This window comes from Nelumbo lutea, chromosome 5 (genome assembly GCF_056320005.1).
Source record: "Nelumbo lutea isolate HS-2025 chromosome 5, American lotus-T2T, whole genome shotgun sequence".
NCBI classification, from domain to species: domain Eukaryota; kingdom Viridiplantae; phylum Streptophyta; class Magnoliopsida; order Proteales; family Nelumbonaceae; genus Nelumbo; species Nelumbo lutea.
The window spans coordinates 71,156,105-71,179,284 of NC_142688.1; the positions used below are offsets into that span (position 1 = coordinate 71,156,105).

Below are 23,180 nucleotides of genomic sequence, written 5' to 3' on the forward strand. Positions count from 1 at the left end.
CCTTTCTAGTTTTTCCGTTCATCAATCTCAGCATACACATTTCTGCTACACTCATTTTCTAGACACTTTGTTTCTTGACTACCCAACACTCTGCTCCATACAACATAGTTGGCCTTCCAACTATTTTATAGAATTTTCCTTCTAATCTTAGTGGTATTCGCCATCACATAAAACTCCAAATGCATCCCTCCATTTTGTCCATTCTGCGCTAATTCTATGGACATCATTTCTTTTGATCAATAACACTTTCATTAATTCATCAGTAGAAAATTTACAAGTGGAAGACAAGCACACTTATCTTCCAAGAGTCACAAAGAACTTCAAGAAAGGAAAAAAGAAAATACAAAGATACAAAGACACTAACATTACAGCTTAGCCCAAAACAAAGAATCCCTTTCTGCCCCTTGTTTTGCTAAACCGTCAGCTAGGGAATTAGCTGATCTTTTAATCCAACATGTCTTAACTTCCATCTCCCGCACCAGCCATTTGAATTTCCTCTTCTCATTATTATACTTCCATAAATCATTCTATGGACAACATCCTCCTAAACCTCTCCTTTGTGATGAGTTATCAAGCCAAGGTACCAAAAAAGGTCACATTGAGTTATCCCTTGGTCTCGAATCCTAAGTGTACCCTGATTATGTGTGTGAACATAAAATTTACAAGGAATTATAGACATAAAATTCTCTTCAAATTTAGCCATGAACTCACCTTCTGTCCCAGAATTCTATGCACTTTTTGAGAAGCATACTCGGCTGAGATTTCTTCAGCAAATGTAACAAAACCAAATCCTCTATGAGAAGTTTTTCTGTCATCCTGTAGGAAAGGATTAAATGATTAAGCCTGCATGTTGGTGCAATAATGAATGTGATGGTTGAGAATGATATACATAAACCATAAAGATTTATGCAAGAAGATGTTAAACAATCTCTTCAAAATGGCATGTGAATCAAGACTGTCAGAATGAAAGCAGGGCCATTAGTTTGCAGCTATCAGCTATGTACTGTATTATATTACTTAATATTAAAAATGTATTCTTTGTATAATATAATCATGGATATAAATATTTCATAGTAACATGGATGACACACATGAAAAATACATATACGTTCAAAGATGAGCATTTACCTTGGGAAGATAGACATCTAAAACATGGCCAAACTGACTGAAATGCAACCGAATATCAATAGCTGAAGCCTCCATAGGAATTCGTCCAATGAAAAGCTTCTTTCCCCACCTAGCAGTTGAACTAGTTGATGGCTTGATACAACTCTCATTTTCAGTTGCAGCCCCAACAACCAATTCAGAGGGAGGCAAGATTTGTTTAACTCCAGTTGATGGATCTTGATTCACAAAAATCGACCCAGTCCCATGCATTCGATCTGTAGGAGATGCAAAGTCCACAGCAATCTGCATTCTCTAAAATTGGTCAGTTTTAAAATATAAAGAATTTCTTCACAATCAGAACTTGCCAGATGAGGAACTAGAGAGAATATGCATGAAAGTTAAACAGACCCTAAGAGTTCCAAGAAATAGGTTTTTAATTGATTCTCAACAAATTTATCAAACACATCATGAAAGAAGCATGCCAAAGAGTAAGCATCAATAATAGATTGAAAAATGTCAATCATATTTTTTAATCTTTGTAATAATGAGCTGCATGCTAATTCAGATATGGCACAGTCATTGACAATTGTTTCAATTTAAAGTCACCAGACACCAATTCCTCAAATAAACTAATCATTAACCACTAACTATCATAAATTTCTTTAGCATTCTAGGATCTGAAGTTCCTATGCATGTTAACTGATAAATAGCAAAGACACCATTTCTAATCATTTGACAAGAGATTGGAGTTTAGATTTAAGTTGTTTTGATGGTTCTTCAGGGTTTAAATTTCAACTGGTTTATCCTGAAACAAGTGATCATTAAAAGTTAGTTGGAAGAGATGACTGAAAATCAGATGAAAATGGAGGATGGCATCATTCATCACTCATCTCATCACCTACACATCATTTCAAAGAGATTGCAAATTTCAGAGAAGATATACTGAATCCGTAGATCTATTGCCATTAGTATGGAAAGGCGCTTGATGAATGGGAGGGGATTTCAACATTATTCAGTTTGAGGAGGAACCAAACAGTATCAGCATGTCTATTGCCATTAGTAAAAGAAGTTTTATCTTCTCATCAATACCTGCAAGCTTATAGGATTCCCCTACTTTGATGTGGAATGGGTAGTAGTTGCACAATAGATTGATATTTGCCAGCTAATATCCATGGACATATTGATATTTGGGAGAGCTACCAACTTCAGCAGCACACAAGTGAAAGTTTTCACTGAAGGGGAAAAAACTAACTTTAGGTTGACTTGCTATTCTTTTTTTTTTTCTGATAGCAAATAGAAAATTTCATTATAAACGAAAAAGGAGATAAACGAATAGGTAATAAGACATCACCATAAAAAAAAGAACAACCAATGACAAAACCAAAATCGAAGACTTTCATAAATGTTGTTTATGTAGTGTATTTGTTCAGTTTTGTGTCCTAGGGACAATCTGGTCTTTTTCTCCTCTTTATGTTCACCCTAATATAATAATATGAGGGGTTTCTGCCCACTCACTTTTTTTTTTGCTCCAAATTCTTTTCTTCTCTTATCACTTTTTTCCTATCTTGATCTGAATCAGAAAACAATTAAAATTCAAAGCAACCACCCCAAGCCCAAAACCTGCCTCAACATCTTTTGAAATGGAATAGTAAGAGAAGAATGTCAAGTTACCTGTCTTGTGATTTAAGGTCCTAGAGTTTATGGTCCAAGGGTTAGGCAGAGTGGAATGAGGTAGCATGATGAGCAAAGTGTTAGACAATGTATGCCCTTAACTCCAATCAGCATGATGTACACTATGACATTGTTGAGTGGGCCGACTTGTGTTTAGTTTATTTTCTTTTAAATTAAGATGTTGTTGGGCCTTAGGCCCATTAGTTTTTATTTTTTAAAGAGCTGTAATTACTTAGTTTGAGTTGCCGCCCTACTAAGGACATCCTTGTAATATCTCATACTTAAGTTAATTATAAATAGAATGAGGGGCTGGCGGCTAGGGTTATGTCAATCTATCCTAGTCGACCTTCTTCTCTTTTCTCCCCTTTCCTCTCTTGCTGAAATCCCCAACTTTCTACTCTTTCCTTCACAAGAAGCTTGGCTGAAATCAGCACATAAGGTTTTCTACTTGGTATCAGAGCAGGTTGAAGGTTCTTGAAGAGATTTATTCCTGCAGCCCTAGATCGGCCGACTGCATGGAGTTTTAAGAGGCTGATCGAAGCTTTCAGGTAAGCCCAGTTTTTGGATTTTCTTGATGGATCTGTATGCCCTGTAGCTGGTCTAGGGTTTCTCATCAGAATCAGGAAAAACTGGAGAAAGGGGAAGAGTCCTGATTTTGTTGGACTCTTCAATTTTGACCTAGGTAGTGGCGCCCTATTTTTCTAGGGTTCCTCTGGGTTTTTTGTAAGGGGCAATTCAAGTTCCATGTGGTTTGGAGGCCTCTAGAGAGGGCGGTTGCTTCTTCTCTCTCTTCTCCCCATCCCACCGAAAAGGAATCTTTCGTGGGGAGAAAGTCCAAGACACCAAAGGAGTGTCATTGGTTCCAAAAGGTATTCTGTTTATTCTTGTTGCATTTTTTAGCTGTTTTCTAGACCTCTTTGAGACACATGGAGGGACATAGAGTTGAATATAAGCCATGGAATGAAATGGGACCAATGGGAGGAGGTGTTGGAGACCCCTTCGGAGCCGGAACCATTACTACAGTTAGGTTGGATGGTACAAATTACTTAGAATGGTCCCAATCTGCAAAGATGGCCATTGGGGCTCGTGGAAAATTGGGGTATATTACTGGTGAAGAGGTAAAACCCAAAACTGGCAACTCCCGGTGGGTGCAAGAAAATTATATGGTAATGACATGGTTGTGTAATTCTATGTTGCCACATATAAGTAAAAACTTTTTATGGGCAAACACTGCTAAGGAGATATGGGATGGGGTTGCAGAGACCTATTCACAGAAGGAGAATGTTGCTAGGGCTTATCAACTGAGAAATCAGATTATTGCTACTAGGTAGGGAGATAGATCTGTTGTAGCTTATTTTTCAGTCCTTAAGACCCTGTGGCAGGAGATTGACCATCTAGAGACCTTTGCTTGGGAAACCACCAAGGATGCAGCCACCTATCAAAAACACTTAGAGAAGTATAGGGTGATCGAATTCCTTGCTGGCCTTAACCCTGAGTATGACATTGCACGACAACATCTTCTTTCCAGGGACAGTGTCACTCTCTCCCAAACATATGCATTCGTCTCAGGAGAGGAGTGTAGGAGGGATGTAATGATGAAGGATCACATGTCTGATCAGTCTACTATGGTAAGTGCGATGAAACCTATACAGAATGGCAATGAGAACAAGAAGGAAGACAAAAGGGACTTAGTCTGTGACTACTGTAAGAAACCAAAGCATACAAGAGATACTTGCTGGAAGCTTCACCCACATCTTGTGCCGACTAGATTGAAGAATAAGAGAGGAAATGCACATATGGCAGTTACTGGTGACACTCTGGCCCCCCCTACTACAGTTGCCTTGGAGTCTGTTGCAGCTGCTACAGTAAGGGCCGATCTTGAGAGGTTTGGGTTACTTCTAAATCAAAGGGATACAGCTAGTTCCAATTCAGCCGCAACCGAACAGCAAGGTACAGGTAGCACAGGTGGAACTCACTCTACCTCCCTGCCACACAGGTAGTCCACATGTCACTGCAAACTATGTTTCTGCTTCGGGTAAGGAGAGATCTCCTTGGATTATAGACTCTGGAGCCTCAGAGCACATGACCCATTGCTCCACCATTTTCTCCTCTTACCAGCTCAGTTCTGGCAGAGATAGGGTCTCCACAGTTGATGGATCCCATGTTCCTATTGCTGGGAAGGGATCTATCAAGATTAATGATTCCATTTGTTTACCCTCTGTCCTCCACGTTCCTAGATTGAGCACCAAGTTGTTATCTGTTAGTAGTTTGACTAAGAATCTGAACTGCTCAGTAATTTTTTCTCCTGGACATTGTATTTTGCAGGATCTAGATTCAAAAAGGACGATTGGGAGAGGTTGTGAAGTGAATGGAATCTACCTCCTGGATACTCTTCCAATTCACCAAAGTCATCATGTTTGCAAGGACAGTGAGTCAAAACTTGTGGATCGGATTATACTTTGGCATAATCGTCTAGGTCATTTGTCTTTTTCTTCTTTAAGTTCTTTGTTTCCAAAACTGTTTGAGTCTATGAGTCTGTCAAGGTTAAAGTGTGACGGTCGTGAACTTGGAAAGCATTGTAGACACTCTTTTAAACCGAGTAATAAAAGATGTTCTTCACTTTTTGATGTTATTCATTCGAATGTGTGGGGCCCTTATCATGTTCCCTCTATGGGCGGCTATCGCTATTTTCTTCTGTTTGTGGATGTTTCTCTCGATATTCCTAGATTTACTTGATGAAATCACGTGATGAGGTACCATCCTTGGTGAGGCAATTCCATCAGATGGTATTAACACAGTTTGGAACTAGAATCAAGATGTTCAGATCTGACAATGCTAGAGAATATTTTGAGAGACATCTTGCCTCATATCTGTTGGAGTATGGTGTTGTCCATCAGAATAGCTGCTCCTACAGTCCATAGCAGAATGGTGTTGCAGAGAGAAAGAACAAACACATTGTTGAGATGGAAAGAAGCATTATGATCACAACGACAGTTCCGGTTCGGTTTTGGGGTGATGCTATTCTCACGGCATTATATCTGATTAACAAGATGCCTTCTCGTATACTTGGATTCAGCACTCCATTCAGCCTTCTTTTCCTTCGGGGGGTGATGTTTCATATTCCCCTAAGGGTGTTTGGGTGTGTTTGCTTTGCGCATATTCTTGGTCCTTACCGTTCGAAGCTTGATCCCAAGGCAAAGAAATGTGTCTTCTTTGGATATGCAGAGAATCAGAAAGGGTACCGCTGCTATGATCCAGTCTTTGGGAACCGGTTTGTTACTATGGACATCACATTTTTTGAATCTGCATACTTCTTCTCAAGGAATCCTTCTCAGGGGGAGTGTTTTGGGGAAGTAAGTCAGCAGTCTATCCCTCTCCCAGTTCTAGTTCCTGTGTCTACTACTGTGCTTGACAACCATCCGATGTCACCTACCTTGCCACCCCCTTTGCGTTCCGTCTCACAGTATTACTCACGGCAGAGACTTCATAAGGAGGTTGATTCCACTACGACAGAACTCACACCACTTCCTATCGATCCCTTGGAGACTCCAGATTCAGCTGATACAGATCCAGGTATTCCTCTTGATCCCTCTACTATTTTAGTTCCCATTGGTCCCAATAACACTGTTATAGATAACCTTGATCTCCCTATTGCTCTTAGAAAAAGGAAGAGGAAGTGCACTGCTCATTGCATATCACAATACTTATCCTACAGTGGACTTTCTCCTTCCTACCGTGCTTTTTTCTCTTCTCTTGATTCCGTGCCTATACCCAAGGGTGTTAGTGAGACTCTCTCCAAACCTGAGTGGAAGGCAGCTATGCAAGAAGAGATGGAAGCTTTGATTAAGAATCAGACATGGGAGATTGTGGACCTACCAGAAGGCAAGGAGGCAATTGGATGCAGATGGGTTTACACAGTAAAGTATAAGGCAGATGGAAGCATAGAGAGGTACAAGGCAAGACTTGCTGCAAAAGGATACACACAGACCTATGGCATTGATTATCTAGATACCTTTGCACCAGTCGCAAAGATAACCTCTGTTTGGATACTCCTTTCTCTTGCTGCCTCATACTCTTGGCCCTTGTTTCAATTGGATGTGAAGAATGCTTTCCTAAATGGGGATCTACAAGAAGAGGTGTATATGGATCTTCCAGCTGGTTTTTATGATAATGCTAAAGAGGGAAAGGTATGCAAGCTGAAGAAGTCACTATATGGCTTGAAACAATCCCCCAGAGCATGGTTCGATAGATTCAGAAAGGCCTTGATTGTTTTTGGCTACACTCAAACTCAATATGATCACACCTTGTTTGTTAAGCGCAGGGGATCCTTGGTGTCAATCCTAATTGTTTATGTGGATGATATTGTTGTCACTATGAATGATCTGAGTGAGATTGATAGTCTGAAGAGGAACTTGCATAAGGAATTTGAGATTAAGGACCTTGGAGAACTGAGATACTTCTTAGGCATTGAAGTTGCACGGTCGAAACATGAAATTTTTATCTCTCAAAGGAAGTATGTCTTGGACCTTCTCCAAGAAATAGGGAAACTTGGAACAAAGGCAGCTAGCACCCCCATTGATCAGAACCATAGAATCAGTGCATCAGAAGGTGAACCAGTAAAGGACCTTGGGAGGTACCAAAGACTTGTGGGTCGGCTATTATACTTGTGCATGACAAGACCGGACATCTCCTATGTAGTAAGTGTAGTGAGCCAATACATGCATGCTCCACGAGACCAGCACTGGAAGGCAGTTGACAGGATCCTTGCTTATCTGAAGGGACATCTAGGTAGAGGCATATTGTTTACTGATCATGGACAGCTCAAGCTAGAGACCTATACAGAAGCCGAATATAGGGCCTAGTTGTGGGTAACCTAGTCTCATGGAAGAGTAAAAAACAAACAGTTGTGGCAAGATCAAGTGCAGAAGCCAAATATAGGGCCATGGCACATGGAGTTTCAAAACTTCTCCGGATCCACTCTCTGTTGGAAGAAACCGGTGTTCAGGCAGAAGAACCTATGATGCTATACTGCGATAACCAGGCAGCAATTAATATTGCTCATAATCCAGTCCAGCATGACCGAACTAAGCACATTGAAGTAGATAGACATTTTATCAAAGAAAGGGTAACTTCTAGAGAAGTTTGTCTTCCATACATTTCTTCTGATCTGCAGCTTGCTGATGTCCTCACAAAAGGCGTTGCAAAGATTAAGCTGGAGCATGATCTACGCAAGTTGGGGATGTATGACATCTACTCCCAACTTGAGGGGGAGTGTTGAGTGGGCCGACTTGTGTTTAGTTTATTTTCTTTTAAATTAAGATGTTGTTGGGCCTTGGGTCCATTAGTTTTTATTTTTTAAAGAGCTGTAATTACTTAGTTTGAGTTGCCGCCCTACTAAGGGCATCCTTGTAATATCTCATACTTAAGTTAATTATAAATAGAATGAGGGGCTGGCGGCTAGGGTTATGTCAATCTATCCTAGTCGACCTTCTTCTCTTTTCCCCCCTTTCCTCTCTTGCTGAAATCCCCAACTTTCTACTCTTTCCTTCACAAGAAGCTTGGCTGAAATCAGCACATAAGGTTTTCTACTAACATTTATTGTAAATGAATAAAGTACATATTTGATTCATGTTATTATGGTGTGTTTCTGTGTAATACCCTTAAACTGGACACATATGAGACTCGTGTCAGTTTACAATCTTCATAGCCATTGGATAGATCTGTGGAGATTTATCCTGCCGAGGTTGACACTAATGTACCACCAAGTTGGTTGGGGTGGCTTGTCTCAGTTGCCAGTGTGGGTTTTCTTGAAACCCTGAACTGGACCAAAATTCTAGTATTGCCCTGGACCTAGACTTGATTATGATACTACACTAGGTGTAGATAGATGCACAAAACTGGAATGTTACACCTGACCCCTAGACTTGATTATGATACTACACTAGGTGTCGGATTGGTTGTCTTTGATATGTCAATCAGTGAGATCCTTAGAGCGGGTCAAACCTGGGTATGTTGGGACAGTCCAAGAATTCATCTAAGTGGGTGATCATAGTGACAGGATCAGCCCCTTTGTCGGACAAAGTGAATGATCGAGGATGCACTCTCTCTGCTGGAAACCTAAACAACCGGCAGTTGATTTCAACCGTTGAAATTTGTTTTTGCAAAAAACATTTATATAAAGATATACATACACATATATATGTATATATATATATATATATATATATATATATATATATATATATATATTATGGTTTCAAAATGTTTGCAAAAGGTTTTAATTCCCGGGATCCATGTAAGTAGAGAGTGCAACACTGCACCTTGCAGCCGAGGGAGAGGTCCTCTCTTGTCGGGTAGTGTTTGATCATTATGGGCTGAGAGGTTAAGTGTAAGACCATTGAGGGTTATACCTGATGAGCTAATCATGTATCTGCCCACAATCCTTGGGCCTTCATAAGATGGCTGCACCCAAGGACCATTTAGTGTAAATGTTGGGCCCATTAAGAGCCCATAGTGATGGAATCAGGGGTTCACTATATTCAACAGTGAATTCGGCTAGGCCTTGTAACAGAGGCTAGGCTGAACCCATGTGGCTGATGTGTAGATCAATGATAGGGTCCCACGCCATACAAAGAGAGCCAAGCTAGCCAGCATTAAAGTGGAAGTGAGCCTGAAAGCTTAATGAGCCTAAAAGCCCATTTCTAACTAGGTTAATTAGATTAATTAAATAGGGGTGGATCTAGGATTTGGATCAGCAGATAAGATAGGGATTATCCTTATCCACTTAAAGAGTCCAGTTCCAAATAAAGATTTGGTTTAAAGGAACTCTTAATTTGATTAGGAAGGCTGATCTTTATCTACAGATAAGATAAGGGATTATTCTTATCACTTAAAGAGTCCATATCCAGATAAAAGATTTGGATCGGGAAACTCCTAATGAAATTAGGAAATTGTCTCTTTAAGGCTATAAATAAGAGAGCAGGGCGAACCTTCAAAACAAACTCACTGAATATAGAAAGAAGACAACACAATTAGACAGATCTTGCCTTCTGCTCTTTTTCTTCCTGCTCTTGCCGCCCTACCCTGTTCGATTTCCAATTCTTGGATTGGATCATCATTCGATCTTGATATTGTTTCTTGCCAGAATGAACAATTTAGAAGATGTGTTTACTGTCCCATTCGATTCTTGCTGAAGAATCACTAGTTCTTAGTGAAGAACTACCTGTTGATCCTGCCTCATCCTAAGCTATGTCATCTTCAGTGGAGGGAGGATTTGGTACATCCCTTCCTTAATTTGGTTTCAGATTTGGCCCGTTTTGGTGACAAAAACGAACCTTGAAAATGCAGTTTTCTAAATTGGGAATAGAATTCCTGGATGGGAGTAAAGAAATTTTTAAAATTTTGCCCAATCTTCCTGCAGGGTTCAGCCATCCAGCTGATGGATCTCCCATCCCTTCACAAAGTAGATACCTGAATGAGAAAACTAGGTGGACAGGATACAGTTGCAACCTTGTCAATTTTGGGTAGCAGTCCATGGAATTTCTCCAACTCCTCTGAATAGATGGTTACTCTCTCATTAGAGAATGAAGATAGAGCAATGGGGGCACACTGATTCATGGATTCACTTGAGGTATCTTCTCTACTGGCATTATTTGCTCTCTTCTTCTGCTTTCTTCCAGCCATGAAGATCCCAATGTATACTCTTACTACGACTTTTCTGCCACTGTGATGACATTCTACTTATTAACTGTCACTTCTTTGTTGAATTTTTTACTTTTAACAGATGTGATGTGCAATTCTCTTGCGTGACTATTTTCCTATTCTTGGAATGATAAACATGAGAATGCATGCTTGAGTCTTCTAGCAGCCATTTTGTGAAAGAAAATTCTGAAGGTTAGGTCCACATCCAGGCCACCCCACCCAGGACTATGGATATTTGGGACCAAGTGGATCATAGTGATTAGATCCTTCCCTCAATGAGAGCAGATTGTGGCAATTTTTTTCGAAGTAGAGTAATTTGTATTATGAAAAAAATAAGCAAGTAACTGATGTACAACAAGAATCTGTACACCCGACTACAATACTAGCTAAGAGCCCGCAAAAAACTCTATAGACAAAAAGGAATAGCCTATCTCTACACAAAAACTCCATGGATGGAGAGACAGTCCCTCAAAAAAAATAAAAAGAAGAGTTTATCACAGCCCCGATAACTTTTATTAGCGTCAAGCACAGACATTCCTCTCTAGCCATATAACCCAGATGAATGCTAGAGGAATCAAAGACCACCATACAATCCTTCCTTTCTTGATGGATACCCTTTCAGCAACATAGGTCCATTAGGGATTGGAAGTGTTCAAGAAAACACCAATGCTGCAACCACTGAATATCTCTATACATCAAATGCAATGTATTTATAGTTATGGGAAAAAAAAGATGTTTAGAGGGGTTGTATTCTACAAGTAACTTTTTCCCCTTTTTCCTTTTATGTAAAAAATGAAGATCAACAAGATATTTCTGACCCAAAATTTGATGGCTATCACTGTTTTATCTACTAGTTGTTCTTTAGATGATCAATAGATACCATGAACATATGAAAAGAAAAAATAAGAGTTTCCTAAACTCGTCTGGCCTTTCCTTGTGTGGCTTTCAAAATTCAAACCCCAAGTTTTAGTTCACAACACAGAAGCACTTCAATACAATAGCAAAGTTTGGCTATCTGAACTTTGAATTCCTCATCTATTACGACTATAGAAGTGAAGTAACCCTCCTAGAATCTTGGTGAGGCTCAATCCATTTTCTTATACCATCAGTTACCTTTACTCAAAGGAGATAATGAGGACTTTTATATAAGTTCAAAAGAGGATTGAAGCCAGATAACCAAAATATAGCTAAGCTATTTACAATACCATGTTCTATGGCTCTACTTTTCTTCCCCCCTTCCCCACCGAAAAAAAACTTCTGATTTGATTTCAAGTACTTATTGCATGTGCAGTGCTGCACATGACACCTTCTAGTAAATTCTAAAACATTGATGTTCTGCTAATCTAATTGGTATTTAACATTCAACTTCAAGTAAGATTAGGGGTGCAAATGGATCGGATAATGATCGGATCCAATCCGAGATCTGATCCTATTTGATTGAATTCAGATCACCCCCCTATCCAATCCGAGAAGATCCGATCTGATATATATATTATATACTTATATAAATATAAATATATAATACATATAAATATGTTATTTATTTATTTATAAATATATTTTTTATATTATATTTCTATAAATTTGTTATATTATTTATTTTTTATAAAAAACATGTATATATATGATGAAAATAATTAAAAAATACTTGTATTTTTGTTTATACTTTATTTAAATTAGTATATTTTATTTATCTTTTAATAATTTATTAATTTTTAAAGAAAACAAGTTGGATTGGATGAGATCCGAAGATCTGACTTACCGATAGGATTCGAATTCAAATCGAGTCCTATCAGATCGGATCGGATCCAACATGAACAGTGTTGGATCGGATTCGAATATACCCTCATTTGAGTCCAATCCAATCCATTTGCATCCCTAAGTAAGAGTACCAAGGAGAATAACAATTCCAAAACAAAATGAATTGTTCATATGATATAAAAAAATATATATTAAAAATAAAAGAAAATTAGAGACCTCTCGACCATGAATGAAATGTCTAAGCCGAGAAACGCGTGTAGCTGAGGCTTCATCTGCAAACGTAACAAATGCAAACCCTCTATGAGAAATTCTCTTTGCATCCTGTTTACCAAAGACAAAATTTGGAATGAAATGGTAAATATTAGCTGAGATTTCCACATTCTTCTATCTTGACAAAGGATTGGTAACATAAATCGTCAGGGAAAGATAGCAAATGAGGCTTTTAGAAGAGAAGCAACGTACTATACCTTTGGCAAGTAAACATCAACAACCCATCCAAACTGGCTAAAATATGCTTGCAGATCTTCAGCTGTAGCTTCCACAGGGACACGACCTATGAACATCTTTTTTTCTGCTCTTATTGTGGCACCTTCAGCAATTTGTACAGTACTGCTCCCTATTGAAATGATACCTCCTGCAGTTGATGCACATCCTGAGCTAGTGTTGTCTTTGACAGAGTGGAAAACAGATGGCAATAATTTGTCCGCTTGGAGTTCATTTGTTGCTGTTCTTGAACAGCCATCAGTTTTATAACCAACTATATTTGATGTTCTAGAATCATGTGTTGCCTTAAGATAGTGACTTGAAACCCTGTATCCTCTGGAATCCTCCTGTAAGAAAAGCCAAGGAATACGAGATAAGTTTGAGAGAATTTCTAAACAGTATATTGTACAAGAATCAATTTAAGTGGAGAAAACCCCATACAAGGGTAAATAATTGAATCTATACAATGTGGGTATAAAAATTAAGCCAATGATATTCACAACGAAACAATTAACCTACCCAACCTCTTTAAAAATCCTACTCATTTTTGGCCAAGAATAGTATAACTTAAGAATTAGTTAAGATATAGTATGACAAGCAGCTTTCTAGCATCATTTTCTAAAATGACAGATATATTAATATTAGAAGTGGGCTTGGCTTTGCTCAGATCCTCTTCCTCCATTCCACTCTAGCTATAGTCACATATTTTATTAAACATTTTGCAATGTAAGAAGTACAGTTCAAATCAAATGAAAGCATACCTTGGGAGTTGCTCGATCAATGGCAATTCTAGAACCTCCAAGTTCATGAGTCTCTGATATAAGATGGTCTACTGAACCTGCAAACAATTGTCAATCAACTTGTGAGAAAGCTATTAAAAATTACACCATTCGTGGAAGGGTGATAAATTTCTTAAGAACTAATCAGTTAACACCCTTGCTCTTATTGTGTTGAATTAGAATTGTGATGAATGTTGTGCAGCTACTGGGAGTGTTTCAATTTTACATTGAAGCAGCCAGATACTTCTTCCACTGTTTTGTAGTATGGAGTAAAACGGGCAATGTGTACTGCTAGTGGACATAGCTTTTGTAAGGCATAATACTTGTTTATGATAAATAAAAAACAAATTTATAATCTGTTGAAGACCAAAGATCAAGAGAGAAGAGCATCAAAAGAAGAGAAAAAGAAGGAAAAGAGAGTAGACAAGAAGAATGTAGGAGGAACAGTCTTGGGGATCTTGCACTTCCCACTTATCCATTTATATAAAATGTCGAAAATAACAAGTATACCCTTATACACAACAAATATTGCAATCATCCCTCTGAAATTGAGTATAGATATTAATCATGTTCGGCTTGCTTACATCAATCTCGAACTTAGACATGATAACCCCTTTGGTGGATACATTAGCTAGTTAGCGTTCTAAAGCCAGAAAAGGAAGACACACTTCTCTAAAGGTTAAATATTCATGCCCAGCTTGCTTACATCACTCTCCAACTTAGATGCACTTCTCTAAGGACAAGTACGAGTTCATGTCACGCAAAGGCTTGCTCAGAACACGTACCAAGCCAGAAAGATATGCCGAACTAACAGGTTTTATCCTCAATAAATTCGTAAATTTCCGGCAGGATTTTGATGCCCCAATTATTGACCATAAATCCCAGAAACTTGCCTGTCCGTACCACAAAGGCAGATATCATGGGGTTCATGATTAAGTTAAACTCCCACATCTTTTGAAGATTCAAGTCAGGCTGCTGCTGCTGGACTAACAGAATCTTCTTATGGTGACTGCTGCTCCTGGAACTGCTTGTGCAGCTCCAAAAAGCTAAGCCTACTTCAAAATTTACTTTCAACGTCAACAACAACACGAAAAAAGTATGCTTATCCGAGGACACCCGTACTTTATATAAGAAGAATATTTTTTAGCTCATTTGCCAGACCACACTCTTGACCTCTGGTTGAGCTACGAGAACGAGTAGGTAGGCGGCCGGGGTGGGCTTTCAGTCTTTAACAGTCGTTGCAAAAGTCAATTCAAGGTTTCCTTTTTTTAGTCATTCCATTCTGTTAATGTCGAGTATGTAGGGGTAATTTTGTCTTTATGCTTGTGTTTAGGTGTTGATGTGTAAGTTTATGTTAGACTTAATGTCCCTAACTTAAGTAGGGGCATATGTGACTTTTCCACATTATTTTAGTAATATAAAATACATCTGGCCGAATGGGAGAGTGAACTTTTTCCTCTCATTCAAACCAGAATCTTTTCTCCTTGTTTCTCTTCTACTCTTCTCCTTTCTCTCTCTCTCCTTCTCTCTTCTCTCTCTCTTCCTTGACTGTTATCAGTCTAACAGGCAGACCGAACACTAACATGGTATCAGAGCTAAACTGAGCAAATCAGATCAGCCCAGATCAGCCCAGCAAATCAAATCAGATCAGGGCTGAAAAGGAGTGGTCGCCCTCTTCCCTTGGAGGTTTCTATGCCTCCAGTTGTGGTGTTTGTGGTCAATTGCTGCAGTTTCTAAGAAGCCCTCCCCTAATCGATGAAGAGAAGAAGGCTGATTCGTGTGGTGCAGTGGGTGTCTTGTGTGGTCTGATTTTCAGTGATCAGGTAAGAGGTTTTATGCATTTTTTTTGTGTGAGTCAAATGAGAAGCCTATTTCAGACTGTATGGTGGGATTTCAGATTGTAGCGTGCTAGGGTTTGTGCACCCTTCAGTGTGATTCGAATGGGGGGTGTTCCTCAAACAGTGTTGAGAAGTTTCAGGCAGTCGTGGAGTTGGGTTTGTGGTGTAAAGAGTGCAATTTGCAGCAGTAGTAAGTGCTGAAATCAGGGTGTAGTGTGATCTAGTGTGCAGTTTGCCGAATTCAGCAATGGGAGACAACAGTGATAGCAAGACTAGTGTGATGGTTCCTACTGATTACCTGAATGTTCAAATGACCTTCATTAAACTGAATGGAGAAAATTATGTACCTTGGGCCAAATCTGTAGAAGTCTTTCTTAAGGCAAAGAAGGTGAAGCACATAAGGGATGAAAAACCTTCCACCGATTCTCTTGAGTATGATGACTGAGAGAAGGCAGATACACAGATCATCACATGGTTATAGAATAGTATGGAACCCAAGATTAGTGTAAATTTCATATTCCTTGATACTGCCAAAGAAGTGTGAGACCATGCTAAGAAGCTGTATTCGGGTCAAAAGAACACAACCAGAGTATATCAGTTGTACTAGAAATACTTTAATCTACAACAAGGTAATCAGAGTCTTGAGGAGTACTATGCTAGTATGAGAAGCATTCGTAATGAATTGAATGTTAATCACCCCCTCACTTCTGATGTCAAAATTCAGCAACAACAGAGAGAACAACTTGATGTGACTCGGTTTTTGGTGGGGCTGAAATCTGAATATGAACCAATGCGGGCTCAGATACTAGGAGGGTTAGCTCTCCCTTCCTTAGAAGAGGTGTTTGCTCAACTCAAGAGGATTTCCATTGGATCTACTAAGAACCCTAATATTTCCGATAGATCAGCCCTAGCAGTATCCAAAGGTCGTGGTGTTAGAGGTGGAGCTCGGGGAGCTCAATCTGGCCGTAGTGGTAGTAGTGGACCGGCATATGGCTAGAGTGGTGGTAGTGGACCTACATATAACCGTGGTAGTGGTCGCACTGGAGGTCGAGATTTAGGGGAAGCCCGTGGCAGAGGACGTAGTTCGGGTCCAAGGAGGTATACACACTGTGGTATGGATGGACATACCATCAATTATTGCTATGACTTGCATGGTCCACCTTCAACTTGGGCCAATCATGCCATGACCAGTGACAGTAGCTTCAGACAAGAGATGATGAGTATTCCCCGTGATGAGAATGAGAGGTTAGTACAGGCCATATCTCAGTAGAACACGGCCACTCTCGCACACTCAAGTATGGCTTGTCTAGCATCCACACCCCATCCTTGGATTATTGATTCTAGAGCCTCCGATCACATGACTGGAACTTCAAGTGTGTTTTCTTCCCTTTCTCATTGCTCAACATTACAATCTGTTACCCTTGCTAATGGCTCCACATCCTCCATTTGTGGTGTTAGTAATGTTGACCTAGACCCTGTGTACCTATCCTCAGATTTGTATGTCCCTAAATTTCCTTTTAATCCTATGTTTGTTAGTAAGTTGACCAAGTCTCTTAATTGCTCCATTACCTTTTACCCCTCTTCGTGTGTTTTTCAGGATCTCAAGACGGGGATGAAGATTGGTGGAGGGCATGAAGCTGGTGGATTGTATTATCTTGATGGTGGTGGAAATACATCAACAACTCTCCAATCGTCCCTCTCTCCTCTCCAATGCAAGGTTTAAAATGTCGATGTCGATGGAAATGTCGCTTACCAAAATATAGGACATATGTCGAAATATCGAGGGGAAATATTGTAAAAATTAGAGACATTGTGGAAATATTATGAAATATGTGGAAATATGCAAAGATATTTTGTAAAATGATAAAAGAAGCATTAATACATATTTCTAAACTATTATCTTATTCCCAACCATTATATAAAGCTAAGAAACTAAAATCAATAACAAATTAGTAAATGACGATTTATTGATTTATTATGCATTTTGATGTTTTTACAAGGTTATCTGATATTTTCTTTTCTTATTTTTAATTCTGATTTATTATAAATTCTAATATATTTATTTCACACTAGTAAATAGAAATACATTTATTCTGCTTTTTTAAACATTGAAGTTATAATGCATTATGTTTAATTATAAATTTAATAAACTGATTCTCCTTTATGAAGTATTAAGATTATGATAAATTCTGATTTCTTATAAAACTTAATAATTTATTATGATTTTTAACACTAAATTTATAATAAATTATGATTTAGTATAAAATCTATTAAATTTATTCTGATTTTTTATATTAAATGTAGAATATGGTTTATTATAAAATTTAATAAACATATTCTGATTTTAATAAATAATTAAAAAAAAAACTAACTAGTTAATATTTTATTACTTGAAAAATATTTTATGTTTTATATTATAGATTATTAATGGAATAAATATAATATACTAATATATTATATTTTTAATGTACATTAGTTGACATCCTATCGACATTAGTCGACATCTTGTCGACATAATAGGAAAAACTATATTTTTTTTGTTATTTGGACCGATTTGGTCGACATTTCCTATATTACGAAAATGTCGACCGACATAATGTAATTTTTATATTACCATCCATTTTCATGTCGATGAGCCTCGACATCGACATATGTCGGGCGACATTAGCACCATTTGGCAACATTTGAAACCATGCTCCAGTCAAATGGTTTGAGTCTACTCCAATCACTTCCTCGACATCCATTTTCTTTGAGTCTACTCCAATCACTTCCTCCCCTTCCTCTTCCAGTTGTGGACTTTGTTCCTCTTGTTCCCGCAGTGACCAAGTCCTAGTCTCCGGTGCCACCACCTATTGAACGACCACCAATCCATCACATGTATACACATCGCCCACATATACCAGCACCTCCTCCAACTTCATCATTATCGACAGATCCGGCAATTGTGACCACACTAGCCCCGACCCCAGTATCTGATCTTGATCTTCCCATTGCCTTGCGGAAAGGTAAGCGCAAATGTACCCTTCATCCTATTTCTAATTATGTTTCACTGACTCACCTTCCCACTTCCCATCGCCGGTTTATCTCTTTGTTATCCTTTGTTGTTATACCTAAGGATGTCCAAGAAGCCCTTGCCTCTCCAGAATGGTACCGTGCAATGGAAGAACAACTCTCAGCTCTAGCTCATAACCATACATGGGAACTCACCACTCTTCCTCCTGGTAAGTAGGCTGTTGGCTGTAAGTGGGTTTATACGGTTAAGTACTTACCTGATGGTAGTGTAGAGCGGTTGAAAGCTAGATTGGTTGCCAAAGGGTATTCCCAAACTTATGGTATTGATTACACAGAGACTTTCTCCCCGATTGCTAAGATTGGTCCAGTTCGTGTTGTGATTTCTCTTGTTGAGGTGTATGATTGGCCCATCTATCAGCTTGATATCAAGAATGCCTTCTTGCATGGTGATATGCTCGAGGAGGTCTATATGGAGCAACCACCGGGGTTTGTTGCTCAGGGGGAGGATGGTAAGGTGTGCCAGCTACTGAAGGCCATTTATGGGCTTAAACAGTCTCCTCGAGCATGGTTTGGCAAATTTAGTGAGGTAGTAAAGAAGTTTGGTATGAAACAGTGCCAAGTTGACCATTCCGTCTTCAATCATGACTCTCAGGCAGGGAAGATCCTATTAGTGGTGTGTGTAGATGATATTATCATTACCGAGAATGATAAAATGGGCATTGACAGGTTGAAGATCCTTTTGCAGGATCATTTTCAGACAAAGGACCTTGGTAAATTTAAGTATTTCTTGGGGATAGAAGTAGCAAGGTCCAAGCATGGTATTAACTTGTATCAGAGGAAATATGCTCTTGATTTGCTTGAAGAAACAGGTAAGTTAGGTGCTAAACCAACTAAAACTCCTATGGAAACAAACACTAAGTTGAGCAGTGATATGGGTGCAGTGTTTGAAGACCCTGGAAGATACCGGCGGCTGGTAGGTAAACTAAACTACCTAACCATCACTTGGCCAAACATTTCATTCGCAGTTAGTGTGGTAAGTCAGTTCATGCAGAAACCTCTGGTTCCACATTGGGATGTAGTTATAAGGATAGTGAGGTATTTAAAGGGGTCTCCCGGTCGCAATTTGATATACAGAAATGGTGGAAAACTTGAAATAGAAGGATATACTGATGCTGATTGGGCCGGTTCTGTATCTGATAGGAGATCTACCACAGGCTATTGCACTTTTCTGGGGGTAATCTGGTGACATGGAAAAGCAAGAAGCAGACAGTTGTGGCAAGAAGCAATGCAGAGGCAGAATATAGAGCTATGGCACATACTACTTGTGAATTAGTGTGGCTAAGGAACCTTCTACAGGAGATGGGATACACTGTTGATACTCCAATGAAGCTCTACTGTGACAATCAGGTTGTAGTTCACATTTCCTCTAACCCGGTGTTTCATGAGAGAACCAAACACATAGAAGTTGACTGTCACTTTGTTAGAGAGAAGGTGTTGAGTAGAATGATAGACATTGCATATGTCAACATAGGGAACCAGTGGGCAGATTTGTTTACTAAAGGGTTGAGTCGGGGGAGAGTGGACTACATATGTAATAAGCTGGGATTATATGATATATACTCTCCAGCTTGAGGGGGAGTGTTAGGGTCGAGTATGTAGGGGTAATTTTGTCTTTATGCTTGTGTTTAGGTACTGGTGTGTAAGTTTATGTTAGACTTAATGTCCCTAACTTAAGTAGGGGAATATGTGACTTTCCCACATTATTTTAGTAATATAAAATACATTTGGCCGAATGGGAGAGTGAACTTTTTCCTCTCATTCAAACCAGAATCTTTTCTCCTTGTTTCTCTTTTGCTCTTCTCCTTTCTCTATTCCTCTCCTTCTCTCTTCTCTCTCTCTCTTCCTTGACTGTTGTCATTCTAACAGGCAGACCGAACATTAACACATTCCTTCTGGATAACGTAAAATGGGACTTCATCAAGTCTTAGAGCTTAGCTAGTATTGTCTCTAGCCATGGATGAATTAATTAAACATGGAAATCCCATGATGTATGTTGTTTCGCTGGTGACATAGAATTCATTGATGAGAGAGGTACTAAATGAAAAAGTAGATTTATGAACCAATTTTCCTTAGAAACTATGAAAAAAGGTCAAGGTACGATGGGTCTCAAGAGGGGTGGGTTGGATATAGACCTAACCTTTGGCATTTTTTTTCACTATGTGGCAGCTCATACTCAAACCTGTACACTAAGCAATGGCCCCTATGCCTTACAAACCTAAGGATTTAAAATAAGTAGGACTAAAACAGAATATATCAATGTAAATTTAATAATAATAGGAGCAAAAATCAAGGTACAATTAGGACTTTCTGGGAGTGCAAGTCATAGCAACAGAGTTTCAAGAAAATAATTCCAAATGGAAAGTCTCAAAATAATATTGTGGAACATTCGGGGCTTAGGCTCTGATTGAAGAAGAGTAGTTGCAAGAGGCTTCTTGAGGGAAAGGAAGGCAGATATTTTAATTTTGCAGGAAACTAAGCTACAGAATTTGAAGTACAGAGTAGTACAAAATGTGTGGGGTCCTGATCTGTGTAATTGTTTGGCAGTGCCAGAAGAAAACACAGCAGGGGGAATTGTTCCAATTTGGAATAGTTAGCAGTGTGCTTAAGTAGGTGGATAAGGAGGTAAGTTTGTTCTCAATATCAGTTAAGCTCCTATGGTTGCAGAATAGTGTGCCAATTGTGGTCACAGGGGTATATGGGCCTGTTGGCTCCTCTCTAAAATGCAATTTTTGGGAGGAACTGAATGCAGTAAGAAGGAAATGGGATGGTCCTTGGGCTGTTGGTGGAGATTTTAATGCAATCCTAAGGCAGGAATAAAAAAGAAAAAAAAAAAAGGGGGTGCAGGAGAACAAATAAGGGTATGAGGTTATTTGCGGAAGTCATCCAGAGGTGGGAGTTGCATGATCTGCTGCTAATGGGAGCAAAGTACACTTCGACTAATAATCAGAAGGCTCCTTCTCTGGTCAGATTAGACAGGTTCATATTTCAGCAGAATGGGAAGAATTTTTTCCTAATACCTCCCAGGAAGCTTTGCCAAGAGTCACGTCGGATCATATTCCGATGCAGTTGGTGACTGGTGGTCTAAGGAAGAAGGCTCACCCTTTCCGATTGGAACATTGCTGGCTGGGCACAGAGGATTTTGATGCAAACATAAAGAATTGGAGGGCAGAATCTTCTTACAAAGGTTCAGCAAGCCACATCATGAACAAGAAGCTGCAGTGGTTAAAAGGAAACATCAAGAAGTGGCAGCAGGAGAGGGCATCAAAAGATGAAAAAAGGAGGTCTGACTGCTTAAGAATCACTGCCGAAATTGATTCCGAGGAAATTGACAATATTGGGGAAGCAAGTAGAAATGAAAGACTTTTGCCTAAAAAAGACCGACTCTTTGGTTTACAAGGAGGAAGTGAAATGGAGGCAAAGATCCAGGGCTTTATGGTTGAAGTCAGGTGATAATAATACAGCTTTTTTTTTCAAAGATTTGCTAATGCAAAGAGGAACATGACATTAAATGGTTGCAAATTGGAGGGTCTCTAGTAGGACAAGAAAAGGAGATTGAGAAGGCCATTGTGAAGTTTTATGAGCAGCTGTATAATGAACTGTGTAAGGTAAGACCAAAACTGGATGTACTCCACTTTGAGATGTTGTCTGAGCAGGCGGCTGAGCTCGAAAAACCCTTTTCTGAGGAGGTGAAGAGGGCCATAGGTGAGTTGGAGGGGAACAAAGAACCAGGTCCTGATGGTTTTGCTATTCTCTTCTACGAAAATAAATACTGGAAAGTTATAAAGCATGATTTATTGAAAGTTCTGGAGGAGTTTCAGAATTCTGCAGCCCTAGAAAGAAGCTTAAATGCCTCTTTTATCCCTTTAATCCCCAAGAAGAAAGGAGCTATGTGAAAATGGACTTTAGGCCAATCAGCATAATTGGAAGTGTTTACAAAATTCTGGCCTCAAGGTTAAAGTGTGTTCTGGGTTCACTCATCTCCATCTATCAAGGGGGTTTCGTCCATAACAAACACATTCATGACGGGGTACTAATAGCCAATGCGCCTTGGTTCCAAATGCAGCAATTGGATGAAGTTTGTGTGACCACCCCTAGGTTTTCTATCTTAACTAATGGGGCTGCTAAAGGGAATTTCAAAAGCTCAAGAGGCTTAAGACAAGGTGGCCCGTTGCCACCGCTGTTCTTTCTTGCTGTCATGGAGGGCTTGAGCAAGCTGGTAGCTCGAACTGTTGAAGCAGGTTGCTTTGAAGGCTTTGAAGTTAGGAAAAATGGCACAAAAATTGCTCTGCTTCAGTTTGCAGATGACACATTCTTCTGCAATGCCTCCTTGGAACAGGTGATCAATTTAAAATGTTAATATTTTGGTTTGAGGTGGTGTCTGGTTTAAAAGTGAACTTTGGTAAAAGTGAGATAATGGCAGTTGGAGAGGAAGAAAATGTAGCTGAGTTGGCTGCTGATTTACTGGGCTGCAAAGTTGGGTGTCCCTCTTCTAAATCTTGGGCTTGCCGCTAGGGGCCAAGTGCACCTCGAAAGCCATTTGAGTCCAATCTTAGAAAAGGTAGATTTGAAGTTAGCTTCCTAGAAAGTCCGGTAAGTGGAAAGGTAACTGTAGAGATAGTTGTTAGTGTGTGGTCCCACTTTATATTTGTGTTTATGTTATTTCATGGTAGTTGTGGTAGTTAGGCCACTTATGTAGGCGGCAGGGATATTAGTGGGAATTTCACTAATGTTTTCAATTGCAAACATATAACTAGATTAGTGGGGTGGC

General features: G+C 39.2%; 1 protein-coding gene across 6 annotated transcripts in view; it reads right to left on the reverse strand.

The window, feature by feature from the left end:
• Positions 1 to 23,180, reverse strand: part of LOC148852860 (uncharacterized) — a 102,917-nt gene that overhangs the window by 19,589 nt on the left and 60,148 nt on the right. For all 6 annotated transcript variants that reach the window (XM_088947218.1, XM_088947219.1, XM_088947222.1 and 3 more), the window contains exons 9-13: positions 13,485 to 13,561; positions 12,708 to 13,070; positions 12,457 to 12,561; positions 1,129 to 1,410; positions 712 to 816 (exon numbers count right to left, since the gene is read on the reverse strand). In XM_088947218.1, the coding sequence (XP_088803344.1) occupies positions 712 to 816; positions 1,129 to 1,410; positions 12,457 to 12,561; positions 12,708 to 13,070; positions 13,485 to 13,561 (932 nt within the window). The remainder of the gene's footprint in view (positions 1 to 711; positions 817 to 1,128; positions 1,411 to 12,456; positions 12,562 to 12,707; positions 13,071 to 13,484; positions 13,562 to 23,180) is intronic.